This window comes from Dermochelys coriacea, chromosome 3 (genome assembly GCF_009764565.3).
Source record: "Dermochelys coriacea isolate rDerCor1 chromosome 3, rDerCor1.pri.v4, whole genome shotgun sequence".
NCBI classification, from domain to species: Eukaryota; Metazoa; Chordata; order Testudines; family Dermochelyidae; genus Dermochelys; species Dermochelys coriacea.
The window spans coordinates 129,360,411-129,377,025 of NC_050070.1; the positions used below are offsets into that span (position 1 = coordinate 129,360,411).

General features: G+C 43.9%; 1 protein-coding gene across 1 annotated transcript; it reads right to left on the reverse strand.

Annotated features, from left to right (window-relative positions):
• Window positions 1-616: 616 nt before the first annotated feature.
• DACT2 (dishevelled binding antagonist of beta catenin 2) lies at window positions 617-16,128 on the reverse strand. Its single transcript, XM_038393605.2, has 4 exons — window positions 15,535-16,128; window positions 9,213-9,345; window positions 6,802-7,089; window positions 617-3,323 (listed from the first exon to the last, which is right to left on the reverse strand). The coding sequence occupies exons 1-4, from the start codon at window positions 15,766-15,768 to the stop codon at window positions 1,528-1,530; spliced, it is 2,451 nt and encodes an 816-aa protein (XP_038249533.1). The 5' UTR covers window positions 15,769-16,128; the 3' UTR covers window positions 617-1,527.
• Between the last annotated feature and the right edge of the window lie 487 nt (window positions 16,129-16,615).

Here is a 16,615-nt window from a genome sequence, read left to right on the forward strand (position 1 = left end):
AACATTTAATGTCAGCCTACAGTTTAAATATGTTCATTTTTAAATGCAAAGTACAATTGGCTTCATCTTTAACTGGTAAATTCACACGTCAATATGTAAGTTTCTTCTACTCTGCCTAGTTAAAAAGTGAAATCACACTGGTGCCACTTCGTAGGTAGTGCAGACCTCAGAGTAGCTGATTGGAAAGACTTCTCTCCCACAGTCCATAGAACAGGAGTGCACTCAGAACCAGGAAGGTTTTCTGTTTATGTCTTGATTTTGTTTAAAACTTATTTTCATATATTATCAACATTAACCCTTGTGTGCAAGTGCTTTTTTTTTTTTTTAAAGCAGTTAACTCATTCCATCAGCGTATAGTGGACTACAGGCCCAAGGCTTCTTAGACTACAGACCCAAAAGGGTTAGTGATAAAGGTCAACCAAACTCTAGCAACCCTTGACTGAGAAACACTCTGTCTAGAAAAAGAGACACATAAAATCATAGTGAAACCCTGGACCTTTCTTTTTGTCCCTCTGGTACCGCTGGCAAGCATTGGCCCTTTAGAACCTTTGCATTTCAGATCAGCTGCTAATAGAACAATCACTTTCTTTCAGGAAGCCAGACAGCAACAGTTTTCTGGAGTATATTAAATAGTATTTATTGAGTCTGCAACCACAGGGGCAGAGTTATTGTGCTCTCAGCCCCAGCTATTTGCGCACTATGATGTGGAGCATCCTTAACATTCTTTCACCCATTCAAAAAAAAAACCAAACAAAACAAAAAACACATGAATAAATGAAATAACATAAAAGGGGGGGGGTTAAATCTTATTTATACCCTCAATTTTGTAAACAGTAACAGAATCAAAATCTTGTTCTTATTCACAAATACATCCCCTCCTCTCAAACTTTAATTATTTCTATTAAAGAAGGGGCCTGGCCTCCTAGTGACTGGGGCTGGTGTGGGAATAGCCCATCCTAATGTGGAGAAAACCAAGGAGAGCTCTCTAGTTCTCTACCAGATGGGCACAGGAAAAGATGGGTGGCTAATCGGAGGAGTGCACAGGTGTCTTACTGGGAGAAGACTGACATCTCAGGTTGTGGAGAGATCCTTAGTGTAGGAAAGCTTCAGTATCTTCAGCTGGGGAAGAGCTGCCCTTCTTCAGAGGCCTTTGTATCTCAAACTGGGGAAGCTCTGTAGCTGCACATGGGCAACAGATACTTCAAGCCTTTCCCAGAAAATCTTATAGCTGAGGCTGTTTGGGCTTGCCACCTCGTTTTTAATCACAGTGACCTCTGAAGTAAAGGAAGAAAAGGCATCATGCTATATACACAAATACATATTTACAGACTACATGGCAAAAGAGGAAATTAGATACAGAGTCAAATATATGGCCGTTAGCAAATGAAAAGGTCCCTTATGTGGATCTGGAGGTTGTTCAGAGTTCCTTTAAAACTGTCCTTTCCTTTGAGCATCACTTCTTTTGTTTTGTAAATGAGCCAGAGCCAGCAGGATATCTCATTGGGATAAACCGATGCTTGCTCTCACTTAAACCATGGTCATAACCTTTAGACCGGCAGGTTGGAATCTCCTAATCTTCTTCTTCAGTGCCTTTGAAGCTTTGATGCGACAGATTTTGGGCATGGGGGGAAGAGGCTTGGAAGAGGCCAGGACAGCTGCTGGCTGCCTGACAGAAGCTTCGGGCCAGACCAACTCGCTTTCATCGGCATCATCATAGTCAAGAGTGAGGCTGCTGCTATTGCTGCTGCCCTCTGAATCACTTTCGCTCGACTCACTGTCCCCAAAGCAGTTGGTTGTGTAATCACTGACCTCGCCTTCGCTGGTCTCTGCAATGGTGGAGTGGAAGAGGGAAGCACATTCAGCAGAGTATTCAGAATGGTCTGACTCGCTTTTGGCATATGTTCCATGGTGGTGATGCTTCGAACGTGCCCTCATGCTTACAGTACGCAGGACCCCTGCTCTCCTTACTGGCTGCCTTGGTGGCCCTAGGCCAAAGCCACTGGAGAGGCTGGCAAGGTGGGCCTTTGCTGAGATTTCCACAGTGGACTGCCACTTACGCTGTTTTTTCTTGGCGGCTGTGTCTACATAAGCCGTTTCAAGAGAATAGAGTGCATTAGCAGATGCCCGGTAAAGTTCAGGCCTGGATGGTGCTGGGGGGATTTGGAATTGAACGGGGAATAGGCTGGACTCTGAACAAGACCTGCCAGTAACCTCTCCAGCGTATGTAGGTCTCCTGACAAAGCTCTTTCCTCCGTGCTGTCTTTGAGGCAGATTCCACTCAACAGGCAGCCTGGCAGCTCCATGGGCTCCCCTTGACTTTTCTGCACAAAGGGTCTGCTTCCCAGGCCTTAGCACCTTCTCACTATTCCTTCTCTTAACCTTCACAGACTTCATTTTGGAGCTAGCAAACCTCACTCTGACTTGATGGGATTCTGCAGGGACAAACTGGGCGTGAACAAATTCACTCTGAGTCACTGGCTCATCGCCCCCCACATTAGCCAGCTTGAGGGTGCCACACCTTCTGTTAGGCTTTTTGGGCAGGATAGCTTTAGTGTTCAAGATACCTGGACTAGAGACCTTGTAGCATATGTGTGAGCAGGAGGAACTGTGCTCCAGGCCACTCCCCACTGCTTCTGCCAGAGGAGAGCCCCTGGCTGTTGACTTGGCAGGGTAACAACTATTTACAGCTGATGGCTCTGGGTCAGGCAGCGTGGATGGCTGCTCTATATTCATACAGTGCACAGTCCCCTGCTGCTTGGCACATTCCCCTTCAGGCACCTCCCTGTGCAGTTTCCCTTCGGCTTTGTTACCTTCCAGAGAGCTCCCTTGTTTTTCCAGCTGGTTGCTGCTGCTGCTAATTTTCACTCCACCAGTGCTGGGGGTTATAATGAGTCTCTGGGGCATTGTGGATGGCTGGCTCTTTGTTGAAACCCTCTCACTGGCATCTGCGTGATTGTTCCCTCTGCATCTTGTCAGCTGCAGCAGTTTGTTGATATAACCTCCTGGCCTGGCCTCAATGACTGGCCTAGTCCTAATCAAGCTGGGACCTGTAACACTAGGAATGGGTTTACTGGGGGAAGGGTGGTTGTCTGTTTCCAACGGTACCCCCACCAGAGAAAAAAGTGGGCTTTGTAAAGCCACAGCATGAAGAGGGCTTGGGTAAGGATACACATCATTGCCACTCTTGGAGACCAAGTCATTTTGGTATTTTGGGTCCATGCTCTGGAACTGGAATTCCACTCCATTACAAATGGGGGGCACGAATTTGGGGTTTGTCACTTTCTGAAATCCAGTGTCTTCTGGTAGGAGTCTTTCCAGGTCACCTGGATATCGAATGGAAATAAATCAAAGAGTTATATCACAGGTAATTTCTTCTATTGCCACACCTTATATTTCAAGGACATATTTCAGAGACTATTTCATATTCTTTGTCATTAATGAGTATTTTAGTGTAATCATGACAAAAATAAGCTTTAATACCCCAAGAACTCTGCATTTCTTTGTATTATCTTCTTGCTGAGACCGTAAAAGAATGAGGAAAACATGCTTTAGAAACACACCTATGTAAAAACAATGAATAGTAAATGCAAAAGGGCAGATTTTCATTTCAGTTACACCAGTGTAAATCCTCAGTAACACAGCTGCTTTCAGTGGGTTTACACTGGTATATAATGATCGGAATCTGGACCAATGATTTTAAAAGCAAATGACTGAACCCACGTCTTACTTGAGGTTTAAACTGTGGTCATTTAAGAGAAATTAATTCTTGTACCATTAAAATGTTTTAAAACTACACAGATCAAAAGGCACTAAAAAATAAAAGACCATCTCCCAGGAGAGATATAAAAAGAATTGAAGCATCAGGAAGTCTAAAGTCAAATGTCATAAAAAATCCAGTAAAGTCTAGCAGAATTTGTTAATTCTTTCCTCTCGGGACCAGCTAGAGACACTCTCAGGGTTAGGCTTTGCATACAACTGGGGAAATAAATTATTGAAATTCCCAGGAGGTAAACAGTTAATATTATTGGTTCTAATGGTTAACTTTGAATTCAATCTCCCCTCCTCATCCTGGTTCATGTGTCTTTTGAAATCTACAGTCCTGAACCAACTGCTTTAACCAGACTTAATGGAGCTAAAGTCAAAGTGTCTTTTAATCCCTTCAGTGCTGGCAACTACTGCTGTGTTCTTTTACATTTTGCCTCAGTGAGACACTGCAGTGAGCACTAACACTTTAACTACACTGGAAAGCTATTTAGATGCATTTTGCATTTTACAGGCTCACTCCTCCTCCCCCCAGAATCCAATGAAATCTCTTAATTGGATCTTTTCCCGTTAATTTGATAACAAAGTTGCAGAGGGTTGCCTTTCTGAAGTGAGTCACCCCACTCTGCATTCACTGTTCTTGGAGTCTTTGATTCTCGGAGGCAACACTTAAGAGACTATTAAATGGGAGGAAAATAGGAAAATTCTTTTGCAGGTAGGTGTGTGTGTGTTTTAAAAAGACATTTGGAGGAATAGACTAAGAATTATCTTCACCCTAAAAGAGAAATAGACAATGGTTTAGATCCTCCACTGTGTCTGAGGCCTTGACTAAATGCATAGTTAATACATGGCCAGCTGAGGAGTGAATATACACCATAATAACTGGCTGTATGGACGCTGCTGCTCCGCTAATGCACTTTGACCTACTGCTGTTTCAGAGCCCTATAACAAAGTCTACGGACCCACTCTTTACCAGGATGAAAATAAAAAACTGTACAAAAATTCAAACAGGAGTAATGGAGCACATTTTCCAAGAGGTCACCATCAGTAGACCCAAAAGGGGCCAACCACATACACTAGAGCTGTGGTTCTCAACCTTTTTTTGGCTCAGGTCCCATTTGTAAACCTTGATAGCCTGTTGTGATCCAAAGACCACCCAAGATGCCTCCAGACCTAATCCTGCCTTCCCCGGGGGGCATGACAAAGGGACAGCTGGGCCAAACATGAACAGTTATATGACCCCGTGCACGAGGTTGTAAAGCCCAGTGTGTGGAGCCAACCCAGCCAGCCCCGCAACCCTTGGACAAATTCTAGCAAGCCAATTTTGAGTTGCAACCCACGGGTTGAGAAACCTTACTCTAGGGCAAAAAGAAAAGGAGTACTTGTGACACCTTAGAGACTAACAAATTTATTTGAGCATAAGCTTTCGTGAGCTACAGCTCACTTCATCGGATGCATTCTAGGGCAGTGATTCTCAGCCTATGGGTTGGAACTGAGTAGGGAGTTGCAAGAGGTTGATCATTGGCTCACAGTAAAATCACCCCTGCTAGAGAGAGCGAGCAACAAGGCAGTGAGGTCATATCTTTTACTGGACCAACTTCTGTTGTCTCTCTAGAGTTCTGGGACCTAGAACACTGCAAGCAGAATAAAAATTTCAACCTGTCTAAAACTGGCAGGCAATAGGGCCCAAAGAGGACAAGCACTGGAGAGGGAAGGAAAAATTTGCTCTCTTCTCCTTTTGATGCTATTCTGACCCACAGTAGCTCTTCCCTCACTTCCTTTGCACCCCACGCTCAACATTGCAGGAATTGCCTCTTCAAGATGCTGTGGAGTTGGCTGCCTGGACATCACAGCCAGACTGTTCATGCAGCTCACAGCATCTGGAAGTTGTGCTTCCCCAAAACACAGCAAATAGCAGGCAGGGTTGGGAGAGAAGGGATGAGCTATAGCATCCTAGAACACACCATCCTTACCTACTCCACCCAACATCACTCATCCCCTCACTCAGCAGTACCCTCCACCCACAGTGGTTATCTGTTGAAAACTCTGGGGTCATAGAAAGAAACTGCTAGGGAGGAGAACCACAGATATAGAGGAACAAGGACAGGTCTGAAACCATTAACTAAAGTTCTATTTCTGCCTCTAAGGGTCCTTAATATTTTGCTCTTACATAGCAATTTATAAACATTCTTTAGTTAGATCTCACAAGACCCCTATGTAGGAGGTAAATTATTCTTCATCCTTTATATCTGGGTAAACAGAAGACTTGCTAGAATCAAGGTTACAAAGTAAGTCAACATCAGACCCAGGATTTCAACCCAAGGCTGGCTCTCAGGCCCCTGCCTATTTCAGTAGGCCACACTGAGACCCAGGAAAGATCAATTAACCTCTCTGTGTCTGTTATCCTGAGCTGTAAATAGTAAAATCTGAATGTAAACAAGATTTAAGCTGTCCACAGTCTTATGAATGTAGGTGGGTAGGTAGGTAGGTAAATGCGATCATTCTCACTGTACAACAGAATGGGAAAACAGACACCAAAAACTTAAATACTTCCCTGAGACAATCTATCCTTAAGAAGGCAGCTCCCTCCTTCTGCTCAGATTTTTGCAATCTTTCTCAACACATTTTTGCTATTTTTCCCCGGTTGAATTTTCACACACCTCTGTCAGCTCATGCAAGATATTTCACAAAATAGCTGCTATTTTGCTGATTTCGTAAACTCAAATGCTGGGAAGTTTAATCAAAACTAGTCAAACAAGTATTACGATAACTTCTCAGGTCTTATATACTGATCTACTTGTCTTTCACTGTCTGACCTGCTTGTCTGTTATTAGTTAAAGGCACCTAACTATGCTATAGCTGAGAATTAGGCAGCAAGCAGTTTGATTTTATTTATTTATTTATTGCTTGTGTTTGTTTCAAATGCACACTATTCTTCTAGCTACACTATTCATACGTCACACTATGATGCTAAATGTAATAAGTGGGACTATCAACATTCTTCTTCCCTTCACATTGTTCAGTTCTGCAACCAATTACCTGTGGAAACTGGCCTGGGTCTGGACCTGGCAGGAGTTCCAGAAATGTCCGTGCTAGCCTTGATTCGACATCCATCACTGACATAGACTCCCTGGTGCTGGAACTTAGTGGTGTGCACAGTGGTTTCATCTGCAGACTTGGGCCGATAATCAAAGACACTGAGCCGTGTTTTGGGCTGCTGACAGCTCGGCAACAGACTGGTGTGGGAGGAGGATATGGACTCACTGTACACAGATGTGCAAGAGTTGGATAGTGAGCAGGAACCACCATCGCTCAGGTCGTAAAAGCCTGTAGAGTTCAAATAAATACAAAAATCTTTCTGGCTTACAGTGAATAACTACAGCCCTACCAAATTCAGGGCCATGAAAAATGAGTCACGGACCATGAAAACTGGTCTCTTCCCATGCAATCTGGTCTTTTGTGTGCTTTTACCATATACAGTACAGATTTCATGGGGAAAACCAGTGTTTCTCAAATTGAGGGTCCTGACTCAAAAGGGAGTTGCAGGGGGGGTTGCAAGCTTATTTTAGGGGGGTCACGGTATTGCCACCCTTATTTCTGTGCTGCCTTCAGAGCTGGGTAGCTGAAGAGTGGCGGCTGTTGGCAGGATGCCCAGCTCTGAAGGCAGTGCAGAAGTAAGGGTGGCAATACCATACCAGGCTATCCTTACTTCTGCACTGCTGGTGGTGGTGGCTCTGTCTTCAGAACTGGGCTCCCGGCCAGCAGCTGCCACTCTCCAGCTGCCCAGCTCTGAAGGCAACACCATCAGCAGCAGCAGTGTAGAAATAAGAGTAGTCGTATCGCAACCCTCTTCCCTCCCTACAATAACCTTGCAACACCGCTGTCCCACAGCTTCTTTTTGGGTCATAGTCCTTACAATTATAACACTGTGAAATTTCAGATTTAAATAGCTGAAATCATGAAATTTATAATTTTTAAAATCCTGTGACCATGACATTGACCAAAATGGACCATGAATTTGGTAGGGCCCTATGAATAAACAATAAATCCTCTTTGCCATTTGCTACAGTGGTAAATTCATGATCACTGGGTTTTTTGATTGAGATTGGATGTCCTTCTACAAGATAAACTGTGGTTGAACTAGAGTGTATTGGGCTTGATCTATTCACTTTGGGCCCTCAACCAGCATAACAAGTGAGCACCTACTTAACTTTAAACACATGATCATGTTTAACAAGCTTGAAGTTCAAATGGGAGCTGAGCCTTTTGATAATCTATTCCTATGTCTTTTTCTTTTCCGAAAATAACAGTGTAAACTTTCAAATGTGACTAGTGACTGTGAGTGTCTCAGTTTTTGGCTAGGCAACCTGAGGCAGCTTAAAAGGGTCTGATTTTCAGAGCGTGGTGGCTCAGCACTTTCTGAAAATAAGGCACCTTTGATGTGTCTCAAGTTGAGCAGCCAAAAGCAGAGGACCCAAAATCCTAACTGTACCCGAAGAGAAGGAATGATGGAAAGGTGCCTAATTTCTGCTCAGCTCTCAGACAGCACCACAGAAAAATATTAATTGCAGGAATTTCTAATGTGCACTACTTAAAATATCCCAATATTTTCCACTTCACAGAAGAGATATTATTTATGTTTAATTAATGCACTGAGTTTCATTTAGCAGTTCCATACCTGCAGAAGGGAAGGGGTGAGGGGCTGTATCCTGGGAAGCAGTGACTCTGGAAAGAATTTAAGGGTCATAGTGAACAAGCAACCGAACATGAGCTCCCAGTGTGATGCTATGGCAAAGAGGGCCAATGTGATCGTTGGATGTATAAAGAAGTGAGTAGAGGTTGATTTTACCTCTGTATAGGGCATTGGTGCAACTGGCACTGGAACACTGCATCCAGTCCTAGTGGCCACATTTTTTAAAAGGATGTTGAAAAAATTGGAGAGGGTTCAGAAAAGAGTCACAAATACAGTTTGAGAGCTGGAGAAAATGCCTTACAGTGAAAAGAGCTCATCAAAAAGATTGAGAGGTGACTTGATTAGAGTACGAGTACCTTGACAGGGAGGAAATACTAGACTATAATGGGTCTTTTATTTAGCAGAGAAAAGCATAACAAGAAGCTGAAGCTGAAGCCAGACAAATTCAAATTAGAAATCAGATACAAATCATTGGCAGTGAGGGTGACTGACTACTGGAACAAACAACCAAGGGAAGTGGTGGATTCTCCATCTCTGAATGTCTTCCAGTCAAGACTGGATGCCTTTCTGAAAGATAGCCAAACATAAGTTATTAGGCTCAATACAGGGGTAACCAGGTGAAATTGAATGATCTGTGCTGTATAGGAAGTCAGACTAGATGATCTCATGGTTCCTTCTAGTTTTAAACTCTACGAGTCTATGAATTCATACAAATGCCACTAGAACCATAATAAATAAATTGTCAAGAGTGCATTACCTGAGCTGGGTCTGCTGTCACTGTCAAGGTATTCACTCGAGGTCTTCCTGACATCCAGCTTCAGTTCACTTATTTGTTGGTCCAGCTGGTCCAGGTGACTTTTCAAGCCAACATCCTGTCTCCTTAAACGAGACTATTCACAGGTCATGGAAAGAAGGAGGAAATAAAGAATAGCCACAGTTAGGATCTCGGGGCCAGATAGTGAATTCACCATGTGTATTAGCCAAATTATGTACTCCTGAAGCAAAAGTCCCACTGAAAGTTTTGCTCAGCTAAGGACTGCAGTAATTGGCTAATGTAATGACTCTGAAATCTGGCATAAGTATAAAACATTGCTTTTCAGAATATCCTGTATTCTGCCTACCTACCCTAAACATTTTCTGTGTACTTTCACACTGAAACAATTATTCTTCTCTTCCTTTTCTGTAACACACTGGGACTGATCCAACTTCCTCTGATGTCAATGGGAAACTTTACACTGACTCCAGTGGGGTTGCATTGGGTTCACTGTATAGTTGTGTTGGTATAGAATGGTAACAACATCTCCTTCATTCCACCTCAGAAGGGTCTGCTGCATCTTAGGCCATGTCTACACTAGTGAGCTTACACCAATACAGCTGTATCAATGCAACTGTGCCACTGTAAGATCACTCATGTAGCCGCTCTTCCCGTCGACATAATAAAACCAGCTCTCCGCTGGTGGGAGCTCTCCCACGGACATAGTGCTGTCCATACCAGCGCTTCAGTCGGCGTAACTTATGTCGCTCGGGGGAGTGTTTTGTTCACACCTTGGAGCGACATAAGTTATACCAACAAAAGTGGTAGTGTAGACATGGCCTTAATGGAGGATAAGCAAGACAAATAGTATGTACAGTCTCTAAGAACACTTTATCCTTCATGATGAACGGACACTATAGAAAGTAAATTTATCTTCTTATCACACAGGGCACAGCAAGCATATTTGGTTAAAAGACCCAAGCTTTGAAGACATTTCTCTATAGTTATATGGGTATATAACAAAATCAATGAGTTCAGGATCCCAAAACCATGAAGTTGGCTTAAAAATCATGTGATTTATATATATATATATATATATATATATATATATATATATATATTTTTTTTGGGGTTATTTTTATTTGGCTTCTGGGTTTTGAACCTTTAGGGTTCATGTTTCAAGCTTTTCTCCACAACCATGAGAGCTAAAAACTTCAATAACAACAACAAAAACTGACGCTGACATTCTGATGCAATTCCAAGGTGCCAGGAGCTGGAGCTTTAATGAGACTCACAATAAAATTGTAAGAGCTAGCAACATTGCTCAAGGGACTGAAAAGATCTCTCCAGCCTGCTCTGGAATCCTAAAGAACTGGATGAAACTTGCAAGGCACAAGAGGTGTGAGGCCCTTTATTAGTGCCATATATACAAGAAGACTTAGGCACGAGCCAACAACTGCTTCCTAACAAAACAGGGGGAGGGTTTTTGTTCTTCCTGTCACAAAAGAAATGTTAAGGTAAGACCTAAATAGCAAAGAACTTCTTCTTCTCCATCTCATGATGGACATTACCTTTTCAACTCTCCTTTCATTTATTTGAATTGTATTGAGGAAAATAAACAAGTTGTGCCTCCCTGGGTCCCACCTATTCAGGAAATCACAAAGTTTTGTTTGGATGGCTGGAATTAATTGCTTAATGATTAATGTTTTGCCAGCCAATCCCTCAGTCTGTGATTTCTGATTAATGGCAGAGAGGCCACGAAGTATTCAACAAGGCTCTCAGATATTCAAAGATTATTTATTACACCCTTGAGCTTTTGCTTTAACCAATATGCATGAGTTACATCATCCTTGTTAACCCTTTCCCATTGTCCCCCACTCCGGGGTTTTCATGTTTCTGGGAGACTCCACACTGTTCATTAACTCCTTCTAAGGTTCAAGAGAACAAGTGCTCCTTAAATTATTCAGATTTTTTTAAAATTATTCAGATTTTTTTAAAAAAGCAGCAAGTAGCACCCCGAACAATAAATCCTAAACTCAAGATTTCGCAGTTCACAAAATAAATTTTTCATTAGGCAGAATGAAACCATCTATTTGCTTTGAGATGTGAAGATATATTCACTTGGAGGTGTACAGATGTGAAGAAGTCTGCAGTACACTGTACAATGAGACGGCACTGTCCTTGCTTGCATGGGGAACTGGGACAAAATTTTCACAAGCAACTAGTATTCTGGATGGCCTCAGTTTTTGGGTGCCCAATTTGAGACCCTTAAAGGAGCCTGATTCTCAGAAGGCAGGTGGGCTCACCAAACTGAGGCAATGAAAATCACTAGTCACCTTTGAAAATCTTGGCCAATCATTTAGGGCCCAATATTGCAGCTTTGAAGTGATGGAGGTTTAACTGTTGACTTCTGTGGATATAAATTTAGGCTCTGCCAGTACGCTTTACTTCATTTGGTTTCTGGTACACATGAAATTTTCAAAATAAGTTTCTCTCTTCCTCCCATATAAAACCAGATAGACAATGGTAATCTGCAGTGTATAGAATCTGTCAAGACTCAAGAGACTGGAATGTCTTTTCTCTTGACATTTCAGCATAAACCTACATGTCCCTTCACCAGATTTTCATAATCTGTTAATTCATTTGGAACTAGACAATGCAAAATGATTGCACTCAATTGACTTCATTTTATAAATATTATTATTTGGGGAAACATTTGAGAAATAGTGGGTGATATTGCCTTGAATTTCTGTCCATTCACATATCTAAAGAACCTCACAATTACTTATTTTTACTAAGTTTGACTACCTTCTTTCCTCTTCCTTCTACCCAATGCTACCAAAATGTCATCTCAGGAAACTAGATTAGCTTTCTTAATAGTCAGTGCAACTGGGTAGTGCCACTCAATGTTGCTTCCCTTCACCATCTCTGCAATGAGAGTCTCATCCTATTTCCACTGTTACAATTACTGGGGATGGAGAGGAGGGATCCAGTTGCAAACTTAACATGGTTTGCTCTTGCTATGAAGAAGACACCCAGGTGTGTCCTGAACAAGACTACAACCCTGCTAAAGTCCAAATGCTGTAGTGCAGTTCAAGAATATGCTTAAAATTTGGTTTCACCTACACTGAAGATCAACCCATGATTATCCATTCCTATGTTAAAAGAAAAGGAGTACTTGTGGCACCTTAGAGACTAACACATTTATTTGAGCATAAGCTTTTGTGAGCTACAGCTCACTTCATCTGATGCATGAAGTGAGCTGTAGCTCATGAAAGCTTATGCTCCAATAAATGTGTTAGTCTCTAAGGTGCCACAAGTACTCGTTTTCTTTTTGCGAATACAGACTAACATGGCTGCTACTCTGAAACCTGTCATTCCTATGTTGTATCTGAGTCTTCCAACTTAAGAGGTGCTTAGCGGATGGAAACAATTTTACCTATGTTGTGTTTGCCAGTCTGGGACCTGGAAATCTAGACTCCACCTAAATTAATTAGAAGTGGCGTGTTGCTACTCAACACATGACACAATCCAATCTAACTATATAGCCTTTCTTGTGCCTTTTGGCATCATCCCCCAGGAAAAAGTATCTCTACTTCTTTCCCATGGCTGTAGTGACACCTCCTGGTGAAAGCAGTCCTTTTCCAAGGGTGAACTAGGACAATACATTTCTCATGATTCCTGCAGCTATATCTGCTTTTTATTTCAAAAGTAGAATTTTATGGTCTAGTTTTCCTCACCCTGTTGAAAGCATAATTAATGGCCAGACAAGTTCTGATAAAACTAATCTTCCACTTTCATGTCTTAGTTGGAAAATATATATAAAAATGTGTAACTACAGCACAACACCTTGTGTCAGACACCAATGGATCACTTTGGTCAGAGGTCACTGAGTGTTTATATTAACCCACTGGTCTTGAGCAGGCAATAAATGCTTTAAATCATCTTTTCTTTTTGTTAAAAGCATGAAGTGTAGCCATTAGTTAAAATTATCAATGACAGGTAATCAAGTTGTTGGCAGTACACTTGTGCTGCAATTTTGACTTTAATCAAGATATGCTTGCTGCTGTGTTTTCACAAGTGGTGCTTAGGTTCCCTGAAGGTTAAAGCCAATTTTCACTCTGAGATTCTGTCTGATAAAACTGCCTGCACTTAATGAATATCCTTTCTGTTTTCACACCTGATTGATAACTGATGACCAAGTCTACCACCAATATGGGGAGGGAGAGAGCTCTGAATTAACTTTGAGTTTACTGATGTGTGTAATTGCCAGTACTAGAGAGATTAAAGCCTCTAGCCTTTGATTGTATTCTTTCTTATGAAACTAGTTTCAGTCCTAATTTAGATTTTTTTTTTCCTTCCACAAAAATGTACAAGTGTTAAATGCAAGGCTGATGTCAAACAAATTCAATTATTTCCCTCTTTTGATCAGGCAATCCATTCCAGAACAAAGTATTTAAGGGATGCAAGCCAGAAGTTTTCCTGATCCTTCCCCCTCCATTACTCCCCCACATATATACATTAGAAAAAGTTTGATCTTCAGCTCTAAATGGTTACTTTTAAATAAGATGAGTGCTGACAAGTCTGATATGTATACTACTTAAATCAAGTTAATCATCAGCTTTGTTCCTTGTCCTCCTATGAACAAACAGAAAAGGAGTACTTGTGGCACCTTAGCGACTAACAAATTTATTTGAGCATAAGCTTCCGATGAAGTGAGCTGTAGCTCACGAAAGCCTACGTTCAAATAAATTTGTTAGTCGCTAAGGTGCCACAAGTACTCCTTTTCTTTTTGCGAATACAGACTAACACGGCTGCTACTCTGAAACCTATGAACAAACGGTTCTGGTTAGAGCATTCAGCATTCTGTCTGGCTCATGACTTTCACGTTATATTTATGTTATGTACTTTAGGCTGATGAAAATGCACTCGGTAAAAACCGTAACCAAATCTTATTAAATAAAACAACATTATAACAGTGGCTGTAGTCATGAATTCTGAAACTGAATATACCAGTGCCATGTATTATGACTGGCACGCAGGAAGGCTGTCAGTGCTAATTAATACTGCTGGTCGTGTGTTTTAGCGATGTCTTTGCAAAATTATTTCCCTTAAAAGACATAGCTAAGTTTTCGACTTGACACAGAAAGATGCTTGTGCAGCGCTTCTAAATAATTAAAGCGCAGATTTCCTTCAAATGCATATTCAGACATGTGGTCATATCAAGTGGTCAATCACTGCTCTAAACAAAGATCCCACTCTCCAAAAACAAAAGACTTTTAGAGCCGACTTCCAGTTTTGTTAATTCTCCCCTATTACAAGTTGACATCTGTAGATTTGTGTACTTGGGTACTATTCTATTTAAATAATAAACATACAAAACAAATACATTTACATACCACATAGAAGATGGGAATTGGTATGTTGCGTGGACAAAATGTCTTTGACATACTTAGCCAAAACATACATTTTAATGTGCAAAAGAACTAGATTCAGTGCCAAACTATAGAAATAGGCTGTAAATCATTTGGCAGGAATGGAGAGCTGCAGCCACTATTCTTAATTAAAGGAGGCTAAATTACAGTAAATCAAAAAGTATGTATACTACTGTTATAATCGATAAAAGTAAAACAGACATTCATTTCAGGCACAAATACCAGTGTCTTTGGAAATCACTCATCCTTCATTCCTATCATTTTGCCCCAGATAATCATTTTCACACTAGACAATCCACTCGCACTTTTTATAATAAACTTGAAGTGTTCCAATGTGCGGAGTCACCGAATGCAAAACTAAGCTCATATCCACATGTTGTCACGATCTTGTGCCCTTCAAATGTGAAACTCGTTGCTCAAATCAGCTGATACAGACAGGAAATGTTACTTTAACAGGATGTGAAGGGGGGGGGGGGGAAATCATTTTCGGTCGCGTTGCACAGGGGCAACGTTTTCTCCCTCACACCCCACGGGGGTAGAAAAATGGAGTTATGACTGGAACGAGTTAAAGGCAGCAGCGAGCGTATCCGCAAAGGCGTGCTTGTGCATGAGCACGTCGTTTCTCCCGCTGGGTGGACTAAATACTGCACAGCCACTGCCCGCTTCCTGAGCCGTCCTGTGCAGCGGTCTGTTCCCATCCCTGAGGTCTAACCTAGCCTACCTAGGTGCGCATGAGCGATGGAGACACACACACACACACGCTTCATCTGCACTCGGCCCCCCAGACACACAACACACTCTCGGCGTCTCAGATGCTCAACCCGCTGTTCTACAGGAAACAGCTGGCCGAACAGCTGGGCGGTTCGCCGCCGCGGCGCCTCGTCCCTTACCAGTTGCTCCTTCAAGGCAGCCAGCGTGGCCTCCAGCCTGTGCTCCTTGCTACGCGCCTGGTCCCCTCGGGCGGCCGGCTGCTGCCGCGTGGCCAGGGCCCCGCTCACCAGCGCCCGCTGCTTCTCCCGCAGCACCTGGAGCTCCTGGAGGCCGGCCAGGGCCGCGTGCAGCCTCTCCCCGACCCTGCAGCGATCCCAGCCGCCCGGCCGGTGCTGCTGGCTCCCCCCCAGCATCTTCAGAGGCTGGCAGCCGCCGGGGCCATGGCCAGGGGCGAGCGGCGAGCGGCGCAGGGTGGGGGCCGGAGCGGCTCGCCCTCTCCCTGCCGCTGGCCGCGGAGCCGAGGGAGTGCGGCGGAAGCCCCTGCGGCCGCCGCGGTTTTGGAGAAGGGGCCGTGCCTATGGCTCTGCGCCCGGGGGCCACCTATCCGCGTGGGTAGAGGTGGATCGTCCGCCTTTCCCTCCTCCCCCGCCCCTTCCGCAACTCGCCCCCCCCGGTGCGGGCGGAGGAGCCTTCTCTTGGCGAGGGCGAATCCAGCCCCAGAGGTTACGGCCTGCTCCCCCCGCCCCGCCCCGCCCCTGGGGGATCGGGCCCGCGCCCCTCCCCCCGCGGGAGCGGGGCACGGCTCGGGCGGAAGAGAGACGCGACGACGGGGGGCTTCCCGCAGCCTTCGTCCCAAGGCCTTTTGAGTTCAAGCTACAGCAAAAGCCCGGAATGTGGCGCGGGGGGAGGGGCGGCGGGGGCCGCGGCGCCGCTGATTCCCGCGACGCCGCAAGCAGCAGCTTTCTGGGGAGACGCGTTTTCTCAGCCCCTCGCCGGGGGGGCCAAGGTCCTGCCCCGGCTGCTCGCTCAGCCCGTCTGAAGGCGGAGGGCCGACGCTCTGAGCGCGCGTACACGCCTGTAGCCCCGCCAAAAGCGATGGTAGCATCCGAGATTTGCCCCCCCCCCGTGGGATCGGAATTTGGCCCACTGAGGTTTCACGCAGGGTAAAATAAAGTCCGTCCCAACGTACGCTTTCACACACAAAATACACATGTTGTAACTTCCTCTCTCACTCACCCCCAGCATCTGCCGCCCTCTCCC

Coding starts and splice junctions, on each gene's coding strand:
- DACT2 (XM_038393605.2), bottom strand. CDS start 15,768: ATGCTGGGGGGGAGCCAGCAGCACCGGCCGGGCGGCTGGGATCGCTGC. Junction 9,346..15,534: donor CTGCCTTGAAGGAGCAACTG/GTAAGGGACGAG, acceptor ACCTGTGAATAG/TCTCGTTTAAGGAGACAGGA. Junction 7,090..9,212: donor TGACAGCAGACCCAGCTCAG/GTAATGCACTCT, acceptor TGAACTCTACAG/GCTTTTACGACCTGAGCGAT.